At 40.6% G+C, this 26,215-nt stretch overlaps 1 protein-coding gene across 11 annotated transcripts in view; it reads right to left on the bottom strand.

The window, feature by feature from the left end:
* Positions 1-1,675: 1,675 nt before the first annotated feature.
* Positions 1,676-26,215, bottom strand: part of CD36 (CD36 molecule (CD36 blood group)) — an 87,399-nt gene continuing 62,859 nt past the window's right edge. For all 11 annotated transcript variants that reach the window (XM_075124513.1, XM_075124512.1, XM_075124510.1 and 8 more), the window contains 11 exons: positions 24,351-24,495; positions 22,382-22,561; positions 20,812-20,903; positions 16,300-16,346; positions 13,664-13,733; positions 11,242-11,429; positions 10,287-10,405; positions 7,694-7,767; positions 4,654-4,708; positions 3,338-3,497; positions 1,676-2,296 (listed from right to left, as the gene is read on the bottom strand). In XM_075124513.1, coding sequence (XP_074980614.1) covers positions 2,274-2,296; positions 3,338-3,497; positions 4,654-4,708; positions 7,694-7,767; positions 10,287-10,405; positions 11,242-11,429; positions 13,664-13,733; positions 16,300-16,346; positions 20,812-20,903; positions 22,382-22,561; positions 24,351-24,495 — 1,153 coding nt within the window. In that variant the 3' untranslated portion in view covers positions 1,676-2,273. The remainder of the gene's footprint in view (positions 2,297-3,337; positions 3,498-4,653; positions 4,709-7,693; positions 7,768-10,286; positions 10,406-11,241; positions 11,430-13,663; positions 13,734-16,299; positions 16,347-20,811; positions 20,904-22,381; positions 22,562-24,350; positions 24,496-26,215) is intronic.

Here is a 26,215-nt window from a genome sequence, read left to right as displayed (position 1 = left end):
TGATATATTATATATCAATATTAACATACGCTAACCTCAAAGGAAAGAATAGTATTGTATGTATACAGCTCTTACTGCACTTTGGGCAAATGCTGAAGTAAAGTTAGAATTGACAGCTTATTGCACATCTGTTAAAAAGGGTCATGGTACAAAGGGTCAGATTGTACCATTCAATGTACCTGGTCAGTTCTTGCTGACTTCAGGGAGCTAAATGTTTTAATCCAAGCACAATATTCTGTAAACATACAATAGCATTTCAATCAATTTCTTTCCCTTCCCACCACCAGCTGTGGGCAATGTTTCAGCATGCCAGACCCGGGTGTTAAACATTTTAGGCTCTATTTCTGTGAATATGACCTCAGTACTTATTTTTCCTTTGCAAGTCACCTTCGAGGACAAATCAAGCAAGTCCTGAGAAGTGCAGAGCACTCACGCAGCTCTCATTGAATCCAGTGAGGGAATGAGAGTTGCAAGTGCTCAGTGCCTCTCAGGATTTGACCTGTTGACATCACAGTGAGTTGTAGGGAGCTCAGCAAACACCTGATCCACATCCACTGAAGTCAATCCAACAGCCTGCCTTGACTTCAGTGGCTACAGGATGAGCACCCAGGTTGAATTTTCCTGTTAAACAGCTGTTTGTACATGTACAGATGTAACACGTAGCCTGAAAGGGAATGGGCTTGTGGACACCTCCTTCCTTTGTGTTCTTCTACATCTGCAGAGTGGGACTGCCTGATACTCTACCAAAGCCATGGGTCATGGTGATGTTAGCGGGTCTGCCGGTCTTCTCTAGAATCTGCTCCTGCCTGTGGAGGAGATGAAGCAGCCCTGGAATCTGCTGCTTGTTTTGGGGAAATTTGAGAAGAAGCAAGAGTCCCTTTGTCCCCTAAGTGTTAAGTAGTGGCGGAGGACACTTGACAAAAGGGACTGAGAGAAGTAGAATTTATTTTGCAGGGGGAAATGCTATCCGTAGGGCCCTACCAAATTTTGGTCAATTTCCCGACCATAGGGTTTTAAACATAATAAATGTCATGATTTCAGATATTTAAATCTGAAATTTCACCATGTTGAAACGGTAGGGGTCCTGAAACAAAACGGAGGTCCAGGGGGGTCGCAAGATTATTGTAGGAGGGTCGTGGTATCGCCACCCTTACTTCTGCGCTGCGGCTGGCGGCGGCACTGCCTTCAGAGTTGAGTGCCCAGCTAGCAGCCACCGCTCTCTGGTCACCCAGCTCTGAAGGCAGCGCAGAAGTAAGGGTGGCAATACCGGAAACTCCCTACAATGACCTTGCGACCCCCTCCCCACCCCCAACCCCCTTTTGGCTTGGGACCTCCAGTTTGAGAAACGCTGGTCTCCCCCGTGAAATCTGGTCTTTTGTGTATTTTTACCCTATACTATACAGATTTCACGGGGGAGACCAGATTTCATGCATCAGGTCCGTGATGCATTTTTCACCGCCATGAATTTGGTAGGGTCCTAGGTATTGGCCAAGGAAGTGGCAGAAAGAAAAGCAGCAGTTCCAGTGAAAAGAGTGGAGGCGAGCACAGCAGACCAAGGACAGGGATGGGGCTGCTGCACAAATGTTTTGAAAGGAAGCCGTCTGTCGGTATGGATCAGCCACTGTTAGCATTCATGCATGTATTTTGTTGATGTCTGTACATGCATAGTTTAAAATAAAGCTTTTCAGAAACCCTTTATTGACATTCAGATACTATGGTTAACCACGTTACATAATAAACTTTATAGTCATTAAAATTCATATCTCTGAAGAGAGGAGAGCAGTTCTACTGCAGCAACTTCCACTGCTTGAAGGAATGGGAAAAAGAATAACTTCTAGGGCACTGCATGAGCTTGATGAGGTCACCATCCCACATACTTAGAACCAGAACATCAGCAACTGGCTTTTACTCCTATTCTCACAGTCTCAAGAGAAGCGAACTAGCAAGTTGTATAAATGGCAGAAAGTGGATTGGATTCCAAACTGGATTTCAGTTTTCACCTGCTAATATGCTATTTGTAATAGAGGTTTGTACCATGATAAGTGGTTTCAGAATATGATATTGTTGTGGCCTCTTCAATGAAGTTGTAAAAATGGGCTTTTTGAAACATCAGGTGTTGCTGGTTGAGAAGCTGGATTCTGTACATTCTTCACAGAAAGGAAAGACACGTTCATTCCATAGTGTGTTTATGTGTATAAATGATAACATAAGACCAGATTGTTTTGCCACTGAATTTTACAAACTCCTTGTGTGAAATTTGAAGTAATTATCACCTACAAGTAAACTTCTTTGTTACCTGTAATGGAAAAAGTCAAAAGTTAATGAATCATGTGGCCTACAAAATGGCTATCCCATTTGACCTGAGAGAAAGGTATATTGTGGGAACGGAAAACCTCCTGTTTTATATTATGGGATCCACTGTTCTATACTATGATATGATATTTGTACTCTGATATTATTGATAGACGTTGATGTTATACACTCCCTCGTTTCCTTCAAATCACCCAAAAAATCCCCATCTAAACTCTTATATCAAATCCACTGCCATTATTTGGATTACTCTGCTGTACCTCTTAGTGCATTATAGGACCATGTCCAGTCCTATTCTCCATGGCTACATAGGGCCAAGACCCAGAGAAACTGGTGTGGTTCTGATGTAGAATGGTGATCAGGGAGAATTGGGAACCTTATGGAAGAGATCCATGGATCCTGATCACTCTGCTTAGAGTGGGGGCCTGCACTGCAGTGCGCTGGAGGTTTAGGGATTCCAGCAGGGACTTGTTGCTAGGAGATCATGTGGATCTGCAACTGTGTGGCTTCACCTGACATTCTACCAGATAGATGGACAGTGGAGCAGCCAGGGAGGCCATTCTGATCTGTGGAATAGCTCTGGACAACACATACGGTTTTTTCCAGGTCACAGAAGCCCCACTGACTCATTGAAAACAAGACATCACTCTTGGAGTCACCCAATTCCCAAAGTCTTATCTTGCATGAATTTCAATCTGTCAATAGCACCTTGGTTGAATAGGGCTAGGAGCAGAATTTGTAAATGTCAACTGAAAAATGCTGGACCTTTACAAAAGGAAAGACCAGAAGTGAAACTAAAAGGATAAGTGTTGAGGTTGATTGGAATTTAGAATAATTCTTGGGGCTGTAACCGTAGGGTTGCCAATCATCTAGGGTTGTCCTGGAGTCTCCAGGCAGGGCTTAAAGATGAACCTTTCATTAAAGATTATGCCATGTGATGAAACCTCCATCCAACCCTCGGCTGAAGTCATTACTCTAGTGAAGCTCCCATGGAGGGCTGCACAAGTTGCACCAGAAATCTACTTACTTAATTTATTCGATCGGCATATGAAATATGAGACTGTGAACGCTAGGAACATCACACAACCGACTATGATCAGCACCACCTGCAGCAAGTTCAGCAGTTTGACTGGAGAGATCACTTTTGATCTGAACATTGCTGCTTTCTCATCATCAATAGTCGCCGTCTGAAACAGTGCAAGAGCATTAACAGCTGAAGTATGCAAGTCCTTTCTCATGGAACATATGCACATTATAGACAGTGTGATTGCACATAATGTTATCATATACATGGATTTAAGGGCTAGATCCACAAAGGGACTTGGGCCTTGCAATGTTCAGCATTGCAGTGCCGAACTGTTGCCCTGCCACCCAGTGGAATCCACAGCCCTGAGTTAGGTGCCCAGGCACCCTACACAGTGCCTATGGAGGGATATGCATCTAAGCATGGGATCTGCAAAAGTCAGCTTGAGGAGCAGGAAGGAAATAGGAAATAGCCAATAGGAAATACCGAGGAGTGGGTCTTAAGCTCCTCCCCCTAAGGGTCTTAGGCACCTAAGTCTAGGCGAGAGGGCTAAGTCTAGGAGCCTGTCACTAACTGGGATTCTCAGCTGTGTACCCTCTCCTGGAGAAAAGTGCATAAGCCTAACTTCTGACTTGCAAACAAGTTTTAGCCCAGGGATTAGAGCACTCATCAAGGATGTGGGAGACTTGGGTTCAAGTCTTCTGTCTGCCTGATGTGGAGAAAGTGTTAGTGTTGGTCCTTCTTTGAGCAGGGGATTGTACTAGATGACCTCCTGAGGTCTCTTCCAACCCTAATATTCTATGATTCTAAGGGATTTGGGGAGAAGGGTATCCCCATCTCAGGAGAGTGCCTTAACCACAACCTCCATCACCTCCTCCAGCTCTTTTGTGTAGCTGGAGGCTTGCGCTCAAAATGCCTGCTGGATCGGGCCCCACTAGCGAGACAGGTTGGTTAGCATCTACTTTGATGAACCTGCTGAGGCTCAGGTATGAGATAAGAACCTGAGGCCCTAGACTGAGGTAGCTGTGCTCATGCTCACTGGAAGAAACATAGGCAGCTAGGGAGTTTAGGTGCTTACAGTGTTAGGCAGCAGCTGAGAGGGGGTTTTGAGGATGTCAGTGACCCCTCTTGTTGGATTTAGGCACCTAAAGTGGAAGTTAGGTGTCTAACTGCTTTTGTGGCTCTAGCTGTAGATGCCTAATTTCAGGCAAACAAGACTGAAAACTTTGGCTCCGGACTATTTTTTGGTAAATCTCCTAGATTATTTCTAATAAAGCTGAAATAATTAGAATGTTTTAATAGACAGAAAACATACTAACCTCATTCAGCCAAAGAATAGGAAAGATATAGGATCTTGTAAGTTTTGATAAAGCACTGCAACAAATATTGAAATAAAAAATTGAAACAGCCACAACACATTATCTGCACATTGCAGTTTCACATTTTCCATCTAGCAATTTCTCATAACCCTATACTCTACCACTTTGATGAAACTGACAGGCAGTACACTTTGTATGTGTTCAGGTGGCAAACCTCCAGTAAATTCAAACTACAGCATTCCTCTGTAAAAAGTATATAGGTAACTACAGCCATTGGCACAACTTTTACTTTTCCACCGGGGGTGCTCCACCCCCACTCTGCCCCGAGGCCTGCCCCCACTCCAACTCTTCCCCTAGACTCTTCCTTTGCTCCACTCACCTCTGCCCCACTCCTCCCCCTCCCTGAGGCCCCACCCATCTGCTGCTTGCTGGTCTCTGCCCTCCCCCAATCCCCTCTCCAAGCCGCTAAACATCTGCGGCTGGTGGATGCTGAGCTCCCACTAGTTTTTTTCGTGGGTGCTCCAGTCCCGGAGCACCCACGGAGTGGGCACCTATGACTACAGCCATTATGCACACCATCCTCCATTTAGTACTCTGGGTATGAGAAAGTAACTAGATTGATAATGTCTGTATGATCATCTATATGGTTATAACATAATTGTTTCTCTCCTACCTTGCCCTTCCCAAATCTGTTTTTCAATTCTGTCTATTGTCTTTCATCATATAGTTAGATTACAATCTCTTGTGGGGTGGAAGGTGGCTCTTTGACTGTATTCTAAATGAAATGCACGTACAGTACCTAGATTGCGATAAGGTTTTGATCCCTGATTGAGGCCTGTGGCTGCCACCACATATAAATAATAATTATGATAATGTACATGTGTACATACTGTGGATAGATTTAAAAGGTATCTTCCATTTAAAAAGACTTTACTACCTGGAAGAATATACTTTATACTTAAAATAGGGACCATGAATGGAACCAGTAGTCTCTTTCAAAATATTAAGTACGTGTGTGTGTATTTATTAGCACTGATTGGGAACTTTTCAACAAATCATTTTTGTCAAAAAATACATATTTGTTGAAAGTGAAACTATTTGTCAAACAGTGACAAGTTCAACAAAACAGCTGACTCAAAAAATTTGGTAAAAAAAGTACTGAGATTTTCAAAACATCCTATTTTGACAATATGGAACCAGAAAGTTTCCATTTTGGGATTTCAAATAATTTCTTAATTTTACTAAATTTAAAATAAAGGTAAAGAAAAAGGAAAAAAGGTTGGCACTGAAATGAAATTTTTCAAAATTATTGAAGCAAACCATTTTGGATAATCCAAATGAAAAAATGTTTTGGATTTTCGTTTTTCAAAAATGTTTGAGATTTCAGTTTTTCATCATATTTCAAGATAAGAAAACATTTTGAAGCTTCAAACATTTTTGTCTGATGGGAAATCCATTTCTCACCTAGCCCAAACATTTGTATATATGCATGCACAATAATGGGATCATTCCAAGACTAGTGCATGCGTATATATTTTTTCCATACAGTTTTCAGTCATAATGACTTTTGTTTTAAATTAAGTTAAATAAAACAATGAAGAACAAAAGTAAAGACGCTCTTTGAGAAAGCACACTGTGTGTCTCCTGTGTAATGTGCTGCATCAACAGTCTCACAGTATGGTATCCGTTATCTTTTTCATTGGCACTAGTTTTGGAATGATTATATTATTCACAATCTGAATACACTATATAATTCTGCTTTTGCTTCTCATCTCATTTATTGTTTATAGATTCATAAAATGACTCTAAGTCCTGATACAATGCCCACTGTAGAGTCTTTCCATTGACCTCAGTGGGCATTGGATCAGGCCCCCAGTGCCTGCCAGACATTCCCAAGAAATCTGAAATTTGACTTCTATGTGCAAATGTTGGAGTTGAAGGACATTTTTTAAAAAAATGTAAATATCAGCAATTTTTTTCAATCAAAAATGGAACATTTCATGACATTCACAAATATTTGGCCTTTTTAAGAGCTACAGAGCAGGTTGAAATTTTTGGCATTTTGAAATTTCACAAATTGGAAAATATTTAAGATTTTATTTACAAAATTTCACACCTTTTATATTTACATTTATTTCTGATTGCAATGGACTTACAAGCTTGTTAAAAAGTGTTCTAATATTTTATTTCAAAAAGCTCCCTTTTGGGTGATAGAAAATACTGAAATGTAGGAAAAGAATTAGGGACTTGATCTTGCAAGTTGCAGAGCACTCTGGCCTTAATCCAGCAAAACACTTAAGCATGTGATTCATTTTAAGTACCTGAGTAACCTCACTGAAATCAATAGGACTATTCACATGCTGAAAATTTTGCACATACATGTTTAAGTGCATTTGTAGGATCAGGGCCAAAGTATGTATCATCCTGAAGGGCAGGCCCCTAAGTCTCCAGTAACATAATTAAATGATAATTATAAAAGTAAATCGTATTCACTTTGGGCTTGATCAATTATTAAGTTCAGAGCCCACGAGGGAGGGGAAATCACCAAGTGAATCTTCTTCTGAAGTCTCGGGGAACACTGAGATTAAGTATTAACTGCTGTTTTCATTAATAGTAATATTGTGGGCGCAGGTCCTCAACTATTCCTTGTCTCCCCTTACCTCCACCAATTTCCAAGGGACGTTCTAACACTCAGGGATCACTAGGGTATAAGGATACCCTCATCATGTATCCTGTGCCAATTGCTGAGATGTGAGCTGTATAGGAACTACTTCGTTCCTTTACTCTACCCAAGGATTTCCCCAATGCTGGGGCTCTTCAATGAGTTGGTTTAGGAGTATAAACACATAGATGTCATACTGCAGAACTGAGACACACTGTCATAATACTGTCATTATGAAATGTATATTTAATATTTAGGTTATATTTATTGAAACCCTACTAAGCATTTTTGTAGAGCCAGTCACCCTAATTGCAAAAGGGCTAACAAACAAAATATTGTACCTATGTTTTAGAAACAAAAGATAGAGAAAACACTTACTCGATTTTTGGTGCTGGCGTCACCAGTAAATTTATTTGCAGCTTTTTGGCAAATCGTAATGTAAACCCAGTGGTCTAAAGCCAGAAAGGTAGAAAAGGAGAAAACACAAAATAAAACAAAATAAATAAAACAACCACAATGAACTGAATGCTCGTGATAGTGGCCACTACAAGCTTAAGTCTGGAATAGGCACATCAGAGAAACTTGAATTAACACTGTTCATGAACTTGTTTACCATTGGGATTACCTCAAGGGGTCAAAGGGTCATTTCATTCTTCATTCCCATTCTGTTCTTGTGTCTTTATTGAGACAACTAGCAAGGTTGCAAATTTAATAGTAGAGCCATTTTCCATCCGAAAATGCTGATTTGATTAATTCAAAATACTTCGCAGGAATATATCAATTTTATCAAAATTTTTGGCAGGAAATAATTGAAATGTTTTGTTTCAATAAAGACAAAATGTTTCATTCTGATAAGGTGAAAACTAGGGCTGGCCAGAAAACAAGAATTCCATTTCATGAAAACTGAGGTTTTGAAATTTCTCTCAGTCTTCATCAAAATGAAAATGAGACCACTCAAATTTTGTAGCCAAAACCAAAAACCAACCAACCAAAACAAAAAAGAGAGAGAGGCTCTTTGCGCCCAGGATAGTCCCTAGACCTGTGGCTAGGGCACTCACCCACGTTCAAGTCCCTACCTTCTCGGATTTGTATCAAGGACTTGAAACTGCATCTCCCACATCCTAGGGGAGTAAACTGACTACCATGCTATTGACTACTCTGGTCTCACATTCACTCCCCAGAAATCCCATCCTGAACCTGAGAAATGGATACATTGCCATGGAAAGTTTCAGTCCCAATCAAAAAAACATTTTGTCAGAAAATTCCCAACTAGCTCTAGTCTAAATATTTCATTTAGCCTTCAGCATTTTAATGTTTGTTATATTACATTATGTTATAATGTAAAAGCTCAAAACCAAATATTTCTAGATATTTTGTTTTGTGAAAAATTCCAGGATTTCAACTTTCCATCCCGATTCAGGTCAAAACAAATTTTGAAGTCTCAGATTTTCCATGGGGTGGAATTTCCATTTTTTGACCACCTCTAATTAATACCAATTGCTGAGATTGTTTTTGTGAACATCTGTACCTTACGAAGATGCATGAGACTCACAATTACTTTCTCAGACACAGGTTAATCTTAAACTTCATCTTAAAGGTTAAACATTTTGATATTATCTGTTCAGTTTTCCCCCACTTTAACTTGTTTTTTGAATGATTCAGCCAGGCTCCAATCCAGTATAAAAAGTGTTGAATTTGCAAAATTTGAATAGCTGGATTTAAATAATTCAATGGGACTGCTCACATGCTTAAAGTTAAGCACATGCTTTGCGGGACTAGGACCCAAGTGGAGGAAAAATTGAAGCTGATTAAAATCAGATGTTCAACAACAATGTTTATTTAGAGATTTATCACAGCTGCACAGTGTGACAATCAAATGTACTATGGAATCAGATAAACGGGAGGCTTCATTGTTACAGTCATTCACTTGGAAGGCAGAACAGGCTGTACTGCAGTTACTTGGTCAACTTAATTAAACTGTGAGTATAATTAAATGAGATTTACTACTTAATGAAACCAACAAAATCAAAACATGTTTAAAACACAACAAAAATAGATGAGCTCTGTAAGGGATAACTTAGAGTGGAATATAAAATCTTTGGCTCAAACACAATCTTGTTTCGTGCAAAGTAGAGTAATCTCATTGACTCCAATGGAGTTACACTGATTTACATCAGCTGAAATGTGGCCCCAATAGGTTTTTCACCCACCATGGATGAAATTTTGAAATGTACGGCATACAACTATAAGACCACATGGATGCCACTTTCATCATTGTACATTCTACGTACATCGAACAGTGATCACAGAACAAGACAATGATCATATTTGACACCATAATTCATAGCAAAGATTGTGGTCACCAAACTGTCATACTATGTGGTGTTACATATGGCATATGTTTGCCTAAAAAAGGTCATCTGATCCTATGCTGCTCTACATATCTGTTTATGATGTACAATTGAGTTGGTTTCATGTAGATTGGGAAGTTGAACAGTATTGTGAAGAAATGTTTGTATTTTGTGCTGGAAGAAAGACAGTTTGGCAATTTAGAATGGCAAGTAGCAAGTGTTTAAAAACCATGATCTGTGTAACTTTAATTTATTCTGAGAGCATCTTCAAGTATCCCTTTTTCAGTGAGAGTGTGCAAAAACAGACTCTTTGAACCAACTCTCTCTGAATGTTGATGATCCGTAGAAAATGGACTCTTTGTAAACACCGAAACCTGACTGAGATTTTGCCAAACCAAACTGACCCCAATCTGTCAGCTATAGAGATGAGGCAAAATTAACACTTATGTGAGTTGCGAAACTTTGGAGGTCAGAATAAGATTTGATGGGGTTCTGCAGAACCCAAACACCGAGATATGGGCTCCTCTGATCATATCTGAAATGAATCAGTATTATAACTACACTGCAAAGCAATACTGTGCATGGTTATCAAGAAACAAATACTATAAATGTTGGCTTACAGGCTCTATATCTAAAAAGGTCTCGTGTTCATCCTTATTTGCACTCAATCCTTCAATATTCTCGGACACATCTTCACTTGCATACAGAAAATGGGGAAGTGAAATATACACAGGTTTTCCTATTACAAAAAGACAAGCAAAATGGGAAAGTCAAGTCTTAGTCTGGTTTCTCTTATTGAAGTACCTCACCTGAGGACATTTTATTTATTTATATATAAATAAATAACTATGATATGCACACAAATATACACATTCATTGTGAAGATTTACTAGACCTAAAGCAGAGAGAGATTCTGTAGTGTCTACCATCCTATTGGTATGTAGATAATTTGCAAGAGTAAAATTAATTGCTAATAAAATTACAACATATAGGCCAAATTCCCAGCTGTAAATTTACTCCAGTGGAACTACATTGAGTTAAAACAGCTGCTGCTATCATCCTATATATGCACATACAGTTATCACACCATGTATAGGAGATCTCATGAACACAGGAACTATGAGTGTCCAAAGCTCTTATGCAGTGGATGAAGCTCCTTTTATGCTTCCCCCCACAGAGAAAAGGGATAATTTAGCCCTGAATGTGTAAATGATATTGAAACTTCCATCTCTCTCGCTCTTCCTTATGCATCTCTCACATTTTTATTTCGTGCACTTGTACCATCTCCAAAGCTAGATATATAGCCCCATCACCACAGTCTCTGAGCAGCTCTGAAGCATTCATAAATTTATCTTTACAACATCTCATGAAGGTAAAGAAGTATTCAAATCCCTGTTTAAGGAATCGATGTTTCAGAGAGATTAAGTTATTTGCCCAGGATCACACAGGAAATCTGTGGCAGAGTCAGGAATTGAATCCAAGTCTCTTGAATCACAGTCTTGTACCTTAACCACAAAACCATCTTTCCCCCAGGCCAGATGGCTTGTTTGGATGAGTGACATTTTACTACTCTACCTTCTTTGCAGGTGCTAATATCCAAGACACCAGATGTTGTGCAATTCTTTGAATGAACCTCTTCTGTGCAGAAGCATTTATTTTCTGGAGTTTCTAATGGAGATGCAAATGCTGCACAAGGAACTGTAAAACGATACAGGGGGATTTCCTTCACAATCCGCTCACTGTCAAATATGCCATAGATAGATCTGAATATAAAAGAGAAATGTTTCATTTGTCTCTAGTTTATATTGTATTTACAGGTGTTTTGGTTGCTAATACGCATTCATGTCTGATGCATTATAAAGACGCCCTACCTTTCTCGTTTTTTAAATGATAAAGTGCTCTTGGCCGCTGCTCGGATGATTCCAGGCTCCGTTAGCCCTGGATTAGCAGTTTGTGGAACTGCCCAGACTATGAACAAGAGTGCATGACATTTCCAAAAAAGAGACACAGGCAGTGGTGACTTTATAAATCTCAAGAAAAACTTCCTAACTGTAAGAACAATAGGACACTGGAACAAATTGCTGAGGGAAGTCATGGAACCTCCTTCACTGGAGGTTTTCAAAAAGAGGCTGGATAGCCAGCTATCTTGGATGGTTTTGATACAACCCTCTAGGCAGGATATTAGACTAGATGGCCTTTGCAGTCTCTTCTAGCCCCATGGTTCTATGATTCTATTCTATACAATACAGAAACACAGACAACAATATACAGTTAAGAGTAAATGTAGAAACAACTCCTCCCCAGGCAAAGATCTACAGTGCCTGTGGTGTTGGGATGTTTTAAGTCTTTCAGAGTGGTTTCTGCCTGGCTATATACTAGAAAAGTTTTAATGTTATTACTATGTCAGAGGTGTGATTTTTTTTAATGATTTAGTGATACCAGTATGAGCCCTAGTGTGGACGTAGATCTACCAGTATAAAGGTGTCTTATACTTGTAGAACTTATTTCACTTGACAAACTGGAATAAGATATACTAGTATAAACCCTTTTATACTGATATAGCTGCATCCATGCTTGGGGTGGGGGAAGGTGTTACTGGTGTAGTTAAAGCGGCAAAACATTCTAGTGTAGACAAGCCGTTAGAAGAAAGCAGTGTTTTGAGTGTTGCCATGTCCTATATTATGTCAAGCATTGCCTTCCCTGACTGCTAAGACTAGGTCAGAATTTAGGGAGACCTTGTGTGGTACTACTAGAAAGAAACGACTATGATTACTTGATCTGAGAACTAAAGAACCAGACAAGGTCTGTCTGCATCCAACTGCCTGAATGAAGAAACAGTTTCTCTCTTCTTCACCAGGTACGTGAAAAGTCCTTTGCTGTGATTGGCATATTTCAGTTTTGGGGTTCAGACTGCTCCATGATAAGAATTTGATTTATAAACCTTGATCCTTTTTAATGCAACTTTTAAAATAAATGATGCATTTTAAAGACGAAAAAGCTCATTCCCAGCACTGAAAATCAAAGTTGAGCCTGCAAATGTATCTCCTGGAAGAATTACACTTCCGTTCCCTTGAAATCTATTGAGCAGTGTTTGTAACCATCCCACTGGAGTATTCAGGGACATTGTATGGCAACAGCAGAAAAGACAGACTGAAAAGAAAAACTGCAAGGAGATTTTTAAAATTTTTATTATGTATTTATTTATTTTGGGTAAAACGTATCATATTCTGAGAGAAAGCAGTTTGGTGTATTTAGCTATGAAGGGTGAAATACACACCTGTACAGATGGCCTATGCATCCGTTAAGCTCCACATAAGCCCTCAGAATAATGCTTAAATACCTCGTGCTAGCCCAACCTGTGGCAGTGAGTCTCAGAGTTGGGGCTGTAGACGGGCTCACAGGACTCATGCTATGGCACCAAAAATATCTGTGTAGACCTTTTGGGCTGATGCTTGGGCTCTGACACTGAGGGTGGTAGGTTTCTGAGCCTGAGCCTAAGTGTCTACACTGCTATTTTTAGCACTGGAGCGCAAGCCCAAGTCTGTAGACCCGGGCTCTGAGACTCACTGCCATGGCTGCTGCTTGTCATGTAAATGCACCCTTATAGGTCAAGTTCTGCAACCCTAATACTGAGTACTACTTGTATGAATAGTCAATGGGCCTGAGTCTCCACTCACATCTACCACTGTAACTCTATGATCTTCAGTGGAGTTACTCCTGAATTACACCAGTGCAAAGGATCAGAGATTCAGAGGCATTGCAACTACTCACTCTTCAGTACAACTAAGGGTGGCAGAATCAGGCTTTAAGTAGCCAATCATGAACACAGCAAATTCATATGGTTAAAACCAAAGATTTGTTTATTGAGTTGCTTCAATGACCTGAGACCAAGCAGAGCAAGTTCAGCAACTGTCTTAAATAGTTTTTCAAAGAACATGATTTTTGGTGAGCACACATAGGAATATGAGCACAATATGGATATCTCCAAGTGTCCTACCTGCAAATATCGGAGGAAAAGAAGTGCAGGATCTGGTCCTTCCTTACAAAAGGAGGAAATGATGCACCATCTGTGGATGAAATAAAATAAGAGCTTAATGCAATTCCACTTTTATGACATGAGATCGTTGATAATGCCACACTCAGCTGTGGTCTTCTCCATATATTTAGAACAAAGAAAGACAAATCTAGGGCTTGCACACACAAAGTTTTATGCAAGGTAGTGGCCAAGTCTTGTTTTCTATTATAGGCCTAATTTTGGAACCCTCTCTAAAGTCCCTAATAAGTCCTTTAATCTTAAATTTGGTATATATAGTCTGTGGCGAGTAGGCAATATCTTTAACAAAGTTGAGGGTATGTGCCATAGAAGATATGGGGCACAGAAAAGTACTAATTTTGGCTCCCTGCTGCCCAGTAGATTCAACTCCAGGGTTTATGTAGCTAGAAGGGTTGAGAACTGATTTTCAGAGATGAACACCTATTGACTTAACTGGAATTATGGATGCTCAGCACTTATAAACATCATAGCCTTAGGCTTTTGAACATGGGTTTCTAACTACATATTGACTCAATATCCACCTCCAGCATCCCTCTGAAGATGGCTCCTGCCCAGCAGGATGCTGTAACAAACCTCTAACCAGTTCATTCTCTGGAGCCTGTAACAGCTTCTATTTAGGTTTTATACAGCACCCATCACAGAGTTATAAATGCTTCTCTGGTATCTTAGCATCCTCAGCCTAGATGACAGGAGCAAGGAGATTCTCTTACAGACCATCACTTGACCTCTGTTATCAGCAGGGGCTTTTCTCATACAAGCCCAGATTCCATCTATCCACATGTCTGTGTGCTATTCCTAAATCCTGACAGCCTAGGAAATGGGTTGGCAAAACCTGACTGACTTTCAAATTCTTGGATGAGAATGTTGCCTGTGGTGTTTAATTTAGTTATCCAAACACTTCATTTTATCTTGTAAGGGAAAACCCCTCCACCCCATGATATGAAAGTCCACAAGAGAAGGAGGAATTCTTGCCATACAGAACTCTGATTTGCAGTTGGCCTAGCTGAACATAGTGCTTGTTGTGACAACAAACTGAATATCCACTAAACACTGAGTTGGATCACACAGTGACTACTAGTCATCTCTGGAGGCTGCTAATTTTACTGTTAAAAAGCTTGTTCTTTTGCTAGAGCACTGGGAATTTAAAAGGCAAATATAGAGTCCTTTGACACTTTAATGCAAGCAAGCCTCCTCTTTAAACCAGTTACCAAAGTTACATTTCATTCTAGGATGAGGACAGATTAACAACCATAAAAGGGAGAAAGAAAAAGAATTAGAACAGACACAATCAGTTCAGCTCCATGTCTGGCTACAAAATACTTTTCTTCATTCTCCATCCATATCCTCTCAGATACAATACCTGACTAAGAAGCAGCTCTCACAGGTGTTGACAGGATTTTAGGGTCCTGTTTAATTCTCCAAGGTCATAATCTCTCTTGAACAGCCATTATGAATGTAAATGTAAAATCCTTTTTATTCATCAAGCATGGGTTGATTAACTTCAGTTTATGCCACACCAGAGCCACTGAATCCATTTACCAGAGAATGCATATAGTCTACAGTCTGCAAGCCTGATTTCACCATCGCAAGGAAGGAAGAGCAAAAAAAAAAAAAAGGCCGAGAATGGGGGAAAGGTTCAAGTCAAAGAGGAAAGAGATGAAGAAATGTCCCAGGAGCTAAGAATACTGCTTAACAAATAATCACTAGCACAGACTGCAATGAAGCATCAATCCCTTCTGACTCAGCCTTCATAAGAAGCTTAAGCACTAGTAAGGTGTTATTATGTCTGAATCACTTATGTGTGCTTTACTGTAAGGAGAATGCTCTATTCTAGCTAGTACAGTACAGTACAAATAAACCAGCTTGTTTTCACACTCTCTGGCTTAAGACCTATTGGGAAGAGAACTGCAGGTGCACACAACATGCAAGATAAACTGTTCAAAGTTTGTTGTGTCCCCTTGTGCTATTCCTAGTGTGGAGTCCCACTGGATTAATTTCTTGGCCCTCTGCTCCTTCCTATCTACCTTCCCCCTTTTGGTCATCTTGGTCTATCTTTAACCTTAGCTATTGCCTTTACAATGACAATGATAACACAACTGTACATACATTTTGACACCTCCATGTCTACCCTTGCTACTTGTTTTGACCAAATGAATTTGTGGCTTCATCTGAACTTCCCTCATCTAAGTGCGTCAAAGAGAGGAATATTGCACATATCCTCCAATGTAACGCTGTATCATCTGTCACCACTCTTTGCTCAGACCCCACCTTTTCCGCTACTGACCATGTCTATAACACGTTTACTATTGCAAGAGCCTTCTCTATGGCTTCCACAAGCCCAGCCTCACCAGATTGCAGCATCTGTAGTATAATACTTTCTCTAGTGTAGTTTTCCGTGAGTGCATTACTTAACTCTTTGTAGCATTTTGGGACTCAGATTGTATTCATATATTACACAAAAAGAAAACTCTGCTGCATTACACTGTGCACACAATTAAAAGGGAAAATACTTTCTGCGGCCCATAGTGCTTTCACTAAGATGGGAATTCTCTTATGAACAGAGAGAGAGATAGACTCACCTGTTCCATTGACCATGTCACACTGGTCAGCCCACATGGAAAGAGTGCTTTAACGAAAAACAAAAACAGTTTCTGGTCATACCACATACCATGTATTTTTTAATGTAACCTATTTCAACCCAATTAGCTACATAGGCCCTGCTATGTAGTTGCAATCATTCACTGCTGAAGTACGGCCTATGTAACTGAACAGGGATGCTTTCAAAAGAGAGAAGTCCCCTCCTTGATGCAGGGAGCTGTTGTTTTGGTTTTCAGTTCAGATGCAGAATGTTACAGAGTTAACCACTTCACTTGCTTTTCTCATAGAGGTTTTTGGCCTGAATCTCCTCATAAGAAGAACATAAGAATGGCCATACTGGGTCAGACCAAAGGTCCATGCAGCCCAGTATTCTGTCCACCGACCGTGGCCAATGCCAGGTGCCCCAGAGGGAGTGAACATAACAGGTAATAATCAAGTGATCTCTCTCCTGCCATCCATCTCCACCCTCTGACAAACAGAGGCTAGGGACACCATTCCTTACCTCAGTTACACCATTATAGCTCCACTGACTTTACTGTAACTATTCATGATGTAAGTGTAAGGAGAAAAGGGCTCTGAATTTGTTCTTCCTTTGCATTCTGTTTCCTTTCATCTGAAATAAATGTAATCTAAGCTGAAAAGTGCACATTTTGATCTTTGCAAATAGGGAAACATAACGAAGAAATCTGATGAGATTTCCTGGTTAAGAAGAAAAGCACAAAAGGCTCAGTGGCCACTTATGGAAATAAGAATCCCAGTTTACTGAAATGGAAGTCTTTGGAGTGTAGGTACAAACGTTTCAATAGTATTTTTATTTACATGCTATTGAATCCACCTGTTTCCTAACTCTGGTAGGATATTTGGTAGTGTATAGAGACTTGTCTTAAACAGAGTTCAGGTGAGATGGACTATATGGACTTAAACACGTGCTTCATGAGTATTCACTACCAAAAACAAATTTTCTAGATGAAAAAATATAAACAATATCTAAGAAAACAAATGGAACGGAAAATCTCTAAATTTCCATACAACCCAAACAATCCTTCCACTAGTTGTTCTTCTTGTAACTCCCTGTGAGAAGGCCTGACAGATCATATTATTTTGGGGAAAAAGGAATAATAAAGATTGCTGTTAGACACAAAATCCCCATATCTTCTCAGAAATGTCTCCTGTGACAGTGCATTAGAGCAGTATTTAGATGTACGGACATGGACAGAATTCACAATAGTTATGTTAGGATATAGATATTCAGGTCTGTCTATAAAGGCCTATACTCTAAGAATTTAGGTGTATTCTTATCATTTGGCTAGTTATAGAGGTATAAAAGAAAGAATCAAAATCACTGTCTGCCAGTGTAAGGGCCTTCTCTTACTGTGACAGTCTGAGGCCCTGTTCTTAGGCTAAGCAACAGAGGCAGCCATAAGCTGGGAAGTGAACGGTTACATCCTCACGTTCCAAACTAGTCACATTGAAATAAGGTGCTATTGGGCTGTTAGGAACACAGTCCTGTCCTGATAGTGCCTATCAACTCCAGAGAAAGGGAACTGCCTAGAAAATGTAAAAGGAAACTTAGTTTGATAGCATCCTGTCTGGCAAGAACTCACATCAATAGCTGGGATGTGAAATCCTCACTTCTGTATTATTTTGTCATTATAGTTCCCACTTTGCTATTGTTTGTCTGTATAATCTCTGTCTCTTTCTGTGATTGTTTCTGTCTGCTGTATAATTAATTTTGCTGGGTGTAAACTAATTAAGGTGGTGGGATATAATTGGTTACATAATCATGTTACAATATGTTAGGATTGGTTAGTTAAATTTCAGGAAAATGATTGGTTAAGGTATAGCTAAGCAGAACTCAAGTTTTACTATATAGTCTGCAGTCAATCAGCAAGTGAGTGGGTGGGTGTGTGTGGGGAAAATGGGAACAGGGAATGAGGGGTGGGGAAATTGGAATCATGTTTTGCTAAAGGGGGAAATGGGAACAGGGAATGGGGGTAAGGAAACTGGAATCATGTTTTGCTAAGGGCAGGAATGGGAACAGGGACACAGGTGTAAGGCTCTGTGGTGTCAGAGCTGGGAAGGGGGACACTAAGGAAGGAAACTGGAATCATGCTTGCTGGAAGTTCACCCCAATAAACATCGAATTGTTTGCACCTTTGGACTTCGGGTATTGTTGCTCTCTGTTCATACGAGAAGGACCAGGTAAGTAAGTTATATTCCAAAAGGCATATTTGAATAGTAGGCAAAGAACAGTGTCTGAAGGCAGATAGCATTGGAAGTTGTGCAGTTAGTCTGAAATTCTTTCTCCTAACTCCTATCTCCTTTTAAGGATTGGAGAGTACAAATGTGGAGGACAGAGAGATCCATTATAGTAATGGTCTCAAGTTGCACTGGGGGAGGTTTAGGTTGGATATTAGGAAAAACTTTTTCACTAGGAGGCTGGTGAAGCACTGGCATGTGTTACCTAGGGAGGTGGTGGAATCTCCTTCCCTTGAAGTTTTTAAGGTCAGGCTTGACAAAGCCCTGACTGGGATGATTTAGTTGGGGATTGGTCCTGCTTTGAGCAGGGGGTTGGACTAGATGACCTCCTGAGGTCGCTTCCAACCCTGATATTCTATGATTCTAAGTGGGTGAAGGAATAAGCCCCCTAAGAAGTTACAATTGACTTCTCCAGAGCAGGCAATTCACAAGGATCAGCAGATTAATCTGCCCCCTCCCGCCCCCCAATTTCCTTTACCGGGTTTGTTTTACATTGTAATGGATGATGATCACTGTCTAGTGTTGCTATGACTTTCTAACTTTATTGGCTCCACAATGAAGTAGTTACTTGTTCGATGCTTTGAAGAAGGTGCAAGAATAGAAAGCAGTGCCAATTTCTTTTGGTATTTTTATTTGGCCAAACTGTATTCAATCATATCCTGTGAAACCAATGGAATAGGGAAGGGATTAATGGGATCCAATCACTTGCAAGCGAAAACAGCAGCAACTCATTAGATTACACGATCCATAACTCCCTGAAATTCAAAGCCATAACGAAGCCATGGTGGACTAAAAGAGAGAATATGGTTTTGCTGACCCTAGACCTTATCCAGCATTCACTGAAGTAAATGAAAAGGAGTACTTGTGGCACCTTAGAGACTAACCAATTTATTTGAGCATGAGCTTTCGTGAGCCACAGCTCACTTCATCAGATGTGTACCGTGGAAACTGCAGCAGACTTTATATACACACAGAGAATATGAAACAATACCTCCTCCCACCCCACTGTCCTGCTGGTAATAGCTTATCTAAAGTGATCAGCAGGTGGGCCATTTCCAGCACAAATCCAGGTTTTCTCACCCTCCACCCCCCCACACAAATTCACTCTCCTGCTGGTGCTAGCCCATCCAAAGTGACAACTCTTTACATAATCAAGTCGGGCTATTTCCTGCATAGATCCAGGTTTTCTCACTTCCCCCCCACCCCCATACACACACAAACTCACTCTCCTGCTGGTAATAGCTCATCTAAACTGACCACTCTCCAAGTTTAAATCCAAGTAAAACCAGAATATCTGGGGGGGGGGGTAGGAAAAAACAAGAGGAAACAGGCTACCTTGCATAATGACTTAGCCACTCCCAGTCTCTATTTAAGCCTAAATTAATAGTATCCAATTTGCAAATGAATTCCAATTCAGCAGTTTCTCGCTGGAGTCTGGATTTGAAGTTTTTTTGTTTTAAGATAGCGACCAAAAAAACTTCAAATCCAGACTCCAGCGAGAAACTGCTGAATTGGAATTCATTTGCAAATTGGATACTATTAATTTAGACTTAAATAGAGACTGGGAGTGGCTAAGTCATTATGCAAGGTAGCCTGTTTCCTCTTGTTTTTTCCTACCCCCCCCCCCAGATATTCTGGTTTTACTTGGATTTAAACTTGGAGAGTGGTCAGTTTAGATGAGCTATTACCAGCAGGAGAGTGAGTTTGTGTGTGTTTGGGGGTGGGGGGGAAGTGAGAAAACCTGGATCTATGCAGGAAATAGCCCGACTTGATTATGTAAAGAGTTGTCACTTTGGATGGGCTAGCACCAGCAGGAGAGTGAATTTGTGTGGGGGGGTGGAGGGTGAGAAAACCTGGATTTGTGCTGGAAATGGCCCACCTGCTGATCACTTTAGATAAGCTATTACCAGCAGGACAGTGGGGTGGGAGGAGGTATTGTTTCATATTCTCTGTGTGTATATAAAGTCTGCTGCAGTTTCCACGGTACACATCTGATGAAGTGAGCTGTGGCTCACGAAAGCTCATGCTCAAATAAATTGGATAGTCTCTAAGGTGCCACAAGTACTCCTTTTCTTTTTGCGAATACAGACTAACACGACTGTTCCTCTGAAACCTGAAGTAAATGAGAGTCTTTCCATTGAGTACAATGGGCTCTGAATCAAGCCTGTAATGTCTTGTATAGAGTCACGCATAAAGAATATGCACATTTCTCTTATAAACAGTACTTATGGTACCTTTTGTTTTTATAGGATTGAATTATTGCAGTTTTGCTTATGTCATCTTTCCCATTAAAGACTCTGTACTGTCCATCAGATGTGCCATTATACTGCAAAAGACACAAGAACAGAGAACAACAGTTTAGTTTTACCGCTCTCAGGACTTTTAGTGAGATCATATATGTATAATCTTCCTTTATGTTCTTAACCTCTACGGACTTTATGCTTTCTTCTCTGTGCAAACATCAGGTGTGGGGTTTTGTCCTCATACATTTTGGAGTTATGGTTGGGATGGAGATTTTCATGTTTGGAATCACCGATTTGTTAATGCTAATAGCAAACAGAAACTAAGAACCTGATTCAGCAAAACACTTAAGCATGTGCTAAACTTGATATACATGAATAATTCCATGGGGACTTAACTAGCCTCAGTTTAAGCACTTGAATTAAGTGCTTTGCTAAATCGGGGCCTAAAAGGTCAGATCCTGGCCCCAGTGCATAGGTGCACTAGTGTGGAGAGACGGTATTTCTTATTATCTAAGCAGCTGGGAAAGATTCCAACCAACTAAGTGCTAGAGGAAAGACTAGGAAGGTGGATCTCTTCCCATATCTGTGAGTGCCAGCCCATCTGGCTAGTACAAATTTTGCTGTCTGCTGACATGCTTGCTGGGTATCTATCTTTCTCTCTGCTGCCTCATAGTAGAGAAGCAGACAAATACATAGTAATTCCCAAAGGTTTTCTATCGACAGGACATTTTCTCCAACTCTAGCCACCTACACACTTATCCTTTAAATGTTTGGATGGCTTAGACTTATGCCACTCTGCCTCGCTGTCCCTCCCCTCCCACCCATGACTGTGCCATGGTGTAACAAAACAGAAGAGAGCACATTCTGCTGATTTTATCAGGTACAAGAATGCCACTGAGAAGCTCTCTGCCCCCACTTCCAAACCATCGTCATCAGAGATTCCATTCCTGAAACAGAGTCCACACACACATGGACACTTGCACAGAGTCCCTGTGACTCCAGTGGGACTCTGTAAAGAAGCAGGGTCCACATGTGGCGGTATTTCTGCAGGATCAGGATCATATGGAATGGTGTTGATGCTCTCCAGTCACTTCCACTGATTATGGCCATCTCTTTCCTCTTTTTGCTTCCCACGAGAGAATGTCGATATCTGTGAATAGTGGGACATATTAAGGTATGTCTACACTGCGTTTTCAAACCCCGGGCAGCGTATCTCAGAGGAAAGGCCTACTGAATTGGAATTGCACCACGGTGATGAAAACAACAGCGTAGACAGTGACACTCTGGCTGCAGCTTGGGCTCTGAAACCCAGGCCCCTTCCTGGGTGTCAGAACCTGAGCTCCGGGTCAAGCCCAAATGTCTACACATTTTAGCGCCCTAGCACAAGCCCCACAAGCTTAGATTTTATGGACCCGGTCTCTGAAACTCACAGCCGCAGGTTTTAAAAGGCAGTGCAAACTTACCCTTAGATGCTATCTCCCTAACCTGCCACTGTCAGGTTGTCCAAGTCTCTTTCCACAGGACATTCACTAAAGGTGTTTCTCCTTACAGATTTACTTACAGGGTAGAAGACACCAATTGTTCGCTCCACAGGAAATATCACTTTCTTTAAGAATGGGTCTTCATAGCCCCAAAGAATTTCTTTCACACTTCTGGTTTGTAGCATGAACGATTTAGATGACTTGATCCATGTATTTAGCAATATCTGTACAAAAGAGTTTTGATACAGGGCAGGTGCGGCCTGCAATAATAATAACAACAACAGTTAGTATAATCTGGCAGACACATTCAGTGCCAAAGAAGATGTATTCATTATCATTATTTATATATGTGTAGTGGGGGACAGATTTGGACTGGGACTAATGAGGCTGTGAAGTGGAGTAAGGCAATATAAGGAGACATTTCCCTAGCCCTCTGCACAGCCTGTCCAGAGCTCAAGTTAAGACATGAGGCATAAGAGCAAGATGTTCGGATCACTGCTCCCACACTGCAAGAAAGCAGGTGGGACGGGTGCACAGGGGGTTCGGGACTGGGTAGAGCTTTCAAGTTAGCTATGCTCTGTGGAATTAGGGCCTTGATATGAATTTAGGTGCTTAACTTTGTGCATACAGGTTCAAAAATATTAGCCTTGATTAACATTGCTAAAGCACCTGGATGCTCTCAATTGAAAGGAGTTATGTTTATTTAATTTGGAATTAGAGCTGGTTTTAAAAAACCCACAGATTTGTCATACACACCCAAGTATTGTCTCATTTTGGTCAATACACATTGAAATTCAAACATTTTCAAATGCAGAATGTAATCATGCTGTTACTAGCATTATAATTACAGGAGCTCCTCAAGGTACCAAACAGCATGAAGGCCTCTTTTTTAAAGTGCTGTATAAAGACATAGCCAGAGAGTCCCTAGTAGCTTGCATAGGTAAGACAGACAAAGGGTGGGGGAAACAGAGTGTTGTTATCTCATTGAACAGATGGGGAACTGAAGCACAGAGAAATCAAGCGCAGGTCACATAGACAGTCTGTAGAAAAGTTGGAAATTAAACCCACATCTTGACAGTGCCAGTCCAGTGCCTTAGCTACAGGACTGTCATTTGACTCCTGATTCTTCCTCTCTGAATTGCACAGCATCAAGTGTACTAGTGTTTGTAATAATAATAATAATTAATAAATGGTAGTTGTTTTAATAAGGGGCCATTTCATAGCATCAGTTTTAAAGCAGTTCTGCTTAAAATCTGGAGACAAGATAATAATGCAAAGTATTTGTCTTAACTCAAGATAATTCAGCAACAAAATCAAGAGCCAATACGAACATGCATTTATAGCTTTAGTCAAAGCTGAATGTTCTAATGATACGAAAATACACAAATAATTCAGGCAGACAAAATCAAGTAGATTACCACTTTACAGATCAGGTCCCAGGCTTCTTGGGCAATATGCTTTTTCTTAAAAGGACTGTGATCTCAACAGGACTGGATGGCTCAGGGGACATTACCACATTGGCACTAATTGTAGTAGGGAGGCCAAGTATCGAATGAGCATGGGATATGTTCCAGCCTCTCCCTCCAGAGCAGGGTTGAGGAGACCGCCAGAACACTGTGTAACACCCGCAATGCACTGCTTGCACTGTATCTTGGATAGAGCAAGAACGCCAGTCTCCAAGATAATCAGTTTAATTTCACATTAAAACTGGCCAATAAACTCCTCTTACCCTTTGTGAATAAATCCCACCTGAAAGGTTTTGCTGCTGGCTTTGTGTTTTGTTGACACTAATCAGTCCCTAGGCCTGACTTGCATTGACACTAAGAGCACGGTACATCAAGAGTGTAAAGGAGCCTTAAATTACATGGAATACATGCCCACTATCAAGCTGCTTTTACACTGCCAGAGTGGTGCAAAGAATCGAGCCCCCTGTGTTTTAGAACAATGGAGCCCACCCTGCAGTTTTGTTATTAGCTATAACTTCTCTCCTTTTGCCGTTAATCCTTCAATACCCAAGCTGGGATATTATTGTTTCCTTTCTTTACTTACAACAACAGCGAGATTGATGCATGTAAAGGTGTCGTTTTCTGGCCCAACTGACATATCAGGCTCGAAGCGAGCAACATTTGGCAGCATATAGGACACGGTGTAGTCAGGATGTTGAGTGATATTTTCTTTGGGTAAATATCGCATCCTTAAAATACAAAAAACAAAAACAAAACCCAAGCATAGTTTAACGTTGATTTTAGAGCCATAGGGCTCACTGGACATGACGAGAGCTGGTTTCTCTTGTTTGAAATGTTGCTGAAAAGTTTTCCTGAGGAATTTCAAAACTTCCTCAAGGAAAATTTGCACCATTTTCCAACCTGCTGTAACTGTGACAGTGAAAAGATTGTAAAGATGTTCCTTTTGGGGAACACCTGCACCACAGCCAGAGGTGTGATAGCAGCATGTATAGATATACCAATGCTGTCTTTAATCTTGGTAGCTTGGGTACCAATAGTAGGGAAGACATGTCAGCACTGGCTTCGTTGTGGACTAGAAGCCTGAGTAAGCACCCATGGTCCCAGGTGGGCTTATACACCTCTCACTGAAGCCCATGCTGTCCTAGTTTCACTGCTATTGGCATCTGTGCTAGCTAGATTTAAGCTAGCTTGGATATACCTACACGTGCTGTGCACAGACACCCCAGTTGCACTGTATATACAGCCTTAGAATTCCAGGAGTATCTGTGAAAATACTATGGCTCCTGTGAATACCATTTTTGCCTCTTCAGTAATTTCCTCAATGCATGAGTAGATAGTCCCCCGCCACACACACACACTATTTGGATGGCAACAAATATTATTATGCAGCTCTTCAAGTTTTGATCTGAATTAGTTGGAATTCATCATATCATACGTTGTTCGGGTTCTCTGATTGGATAAACCTCTCTCATGTGTTCAGGGAGGTCAGTAGAAGCTATTATAATTTGTTTTCCTCAGCCATTATGTTGGAGGGAGAGAGAGTGTGTCTCCAGAAGACACTGAGGTGGAAGAGGCCTGTCGCCTGTAGTGAATTGGACATAACGATGTGACTAAAGTTTAGGGTGACCAGAGGGCAAGTGTGAAAAATCGAGACGGGGGTGGGGGGTAATAGGTGCCTATATAAGAAAAAGTCCCCAAAATCGGGACAGTCCCTATAAAAGCAGGACATCTGGTCACCCTACTAAAGTTAATTATTTACTTACATGCTTTGCTGAATAGGGATGAGCTGCTGAATCTGGGCCTTGGTAAACAAACTTGGGAAAAGGAATATTTTGGTGGTTTAAGTTTTGCAGACTACATTAACAGTACTTGTGAAGCTTCAGGGCCAACATTTTAGCTACAGATACAACAGCATTGCCAACTTTATCAATTTTATTGTGAATCTCACCATAACTGATGCTTTTCTTAAAGCATTATATCCCGGAGTTATATGAAGATGTGAGAATCCCAGTGGTCTTTTTTTTTTTTTTTTTTTTTTCAAAAGAAAGCTTCTAGCACTGACGGTTGCAGAGAAAAGCATGGAAATGGGACCCCTAAAGATTCACAAACCAGGAGACAAATCAAAAGAATGCAACATTAATTATTTTTTAAATTTCTTATGGTTTTTAAGCCAACCTCATGATTTTAGTGGTCCTTATTCTGGATATGCTTGGTGTTAGTAATACTCAAATAATGCTCAAATAAATTGGTTAGTCTCTAAGGTGCCACAAGTACTCCTTTTCTTTTTGTGAATACAGACTAACACGGCTGTTACTCTGAAACTACAACAGGTATATCCACAAAGTGTGGATGCCCCTGTTACGCCTATAAATCCACAAATGCTTTCAGGCCTTGATCCAGCATGCCTAATCCCAGGCTAGATCAGGGCATCAAGCAAGCTTTCCCACA

The sequence above is a fragment of the Caretta caretta genome, chromosome 1, assembly GCF_965140235.1.
Source record: "Caretta caretta isolate rCarCar2 chromosome 1, rCarCar1.hap1, whole genome shotgun sequence".
In the NCBI taxonomy this organism is placed as follows: domain Eukaryota; kingdom Metazoa; phylum Chordata; order Testudines; family Cheloniidae; genus Caretta; species Caretta caretta.
This window is presented reverse-complemented; position numbering and strand designations above follow the sequence as displayed.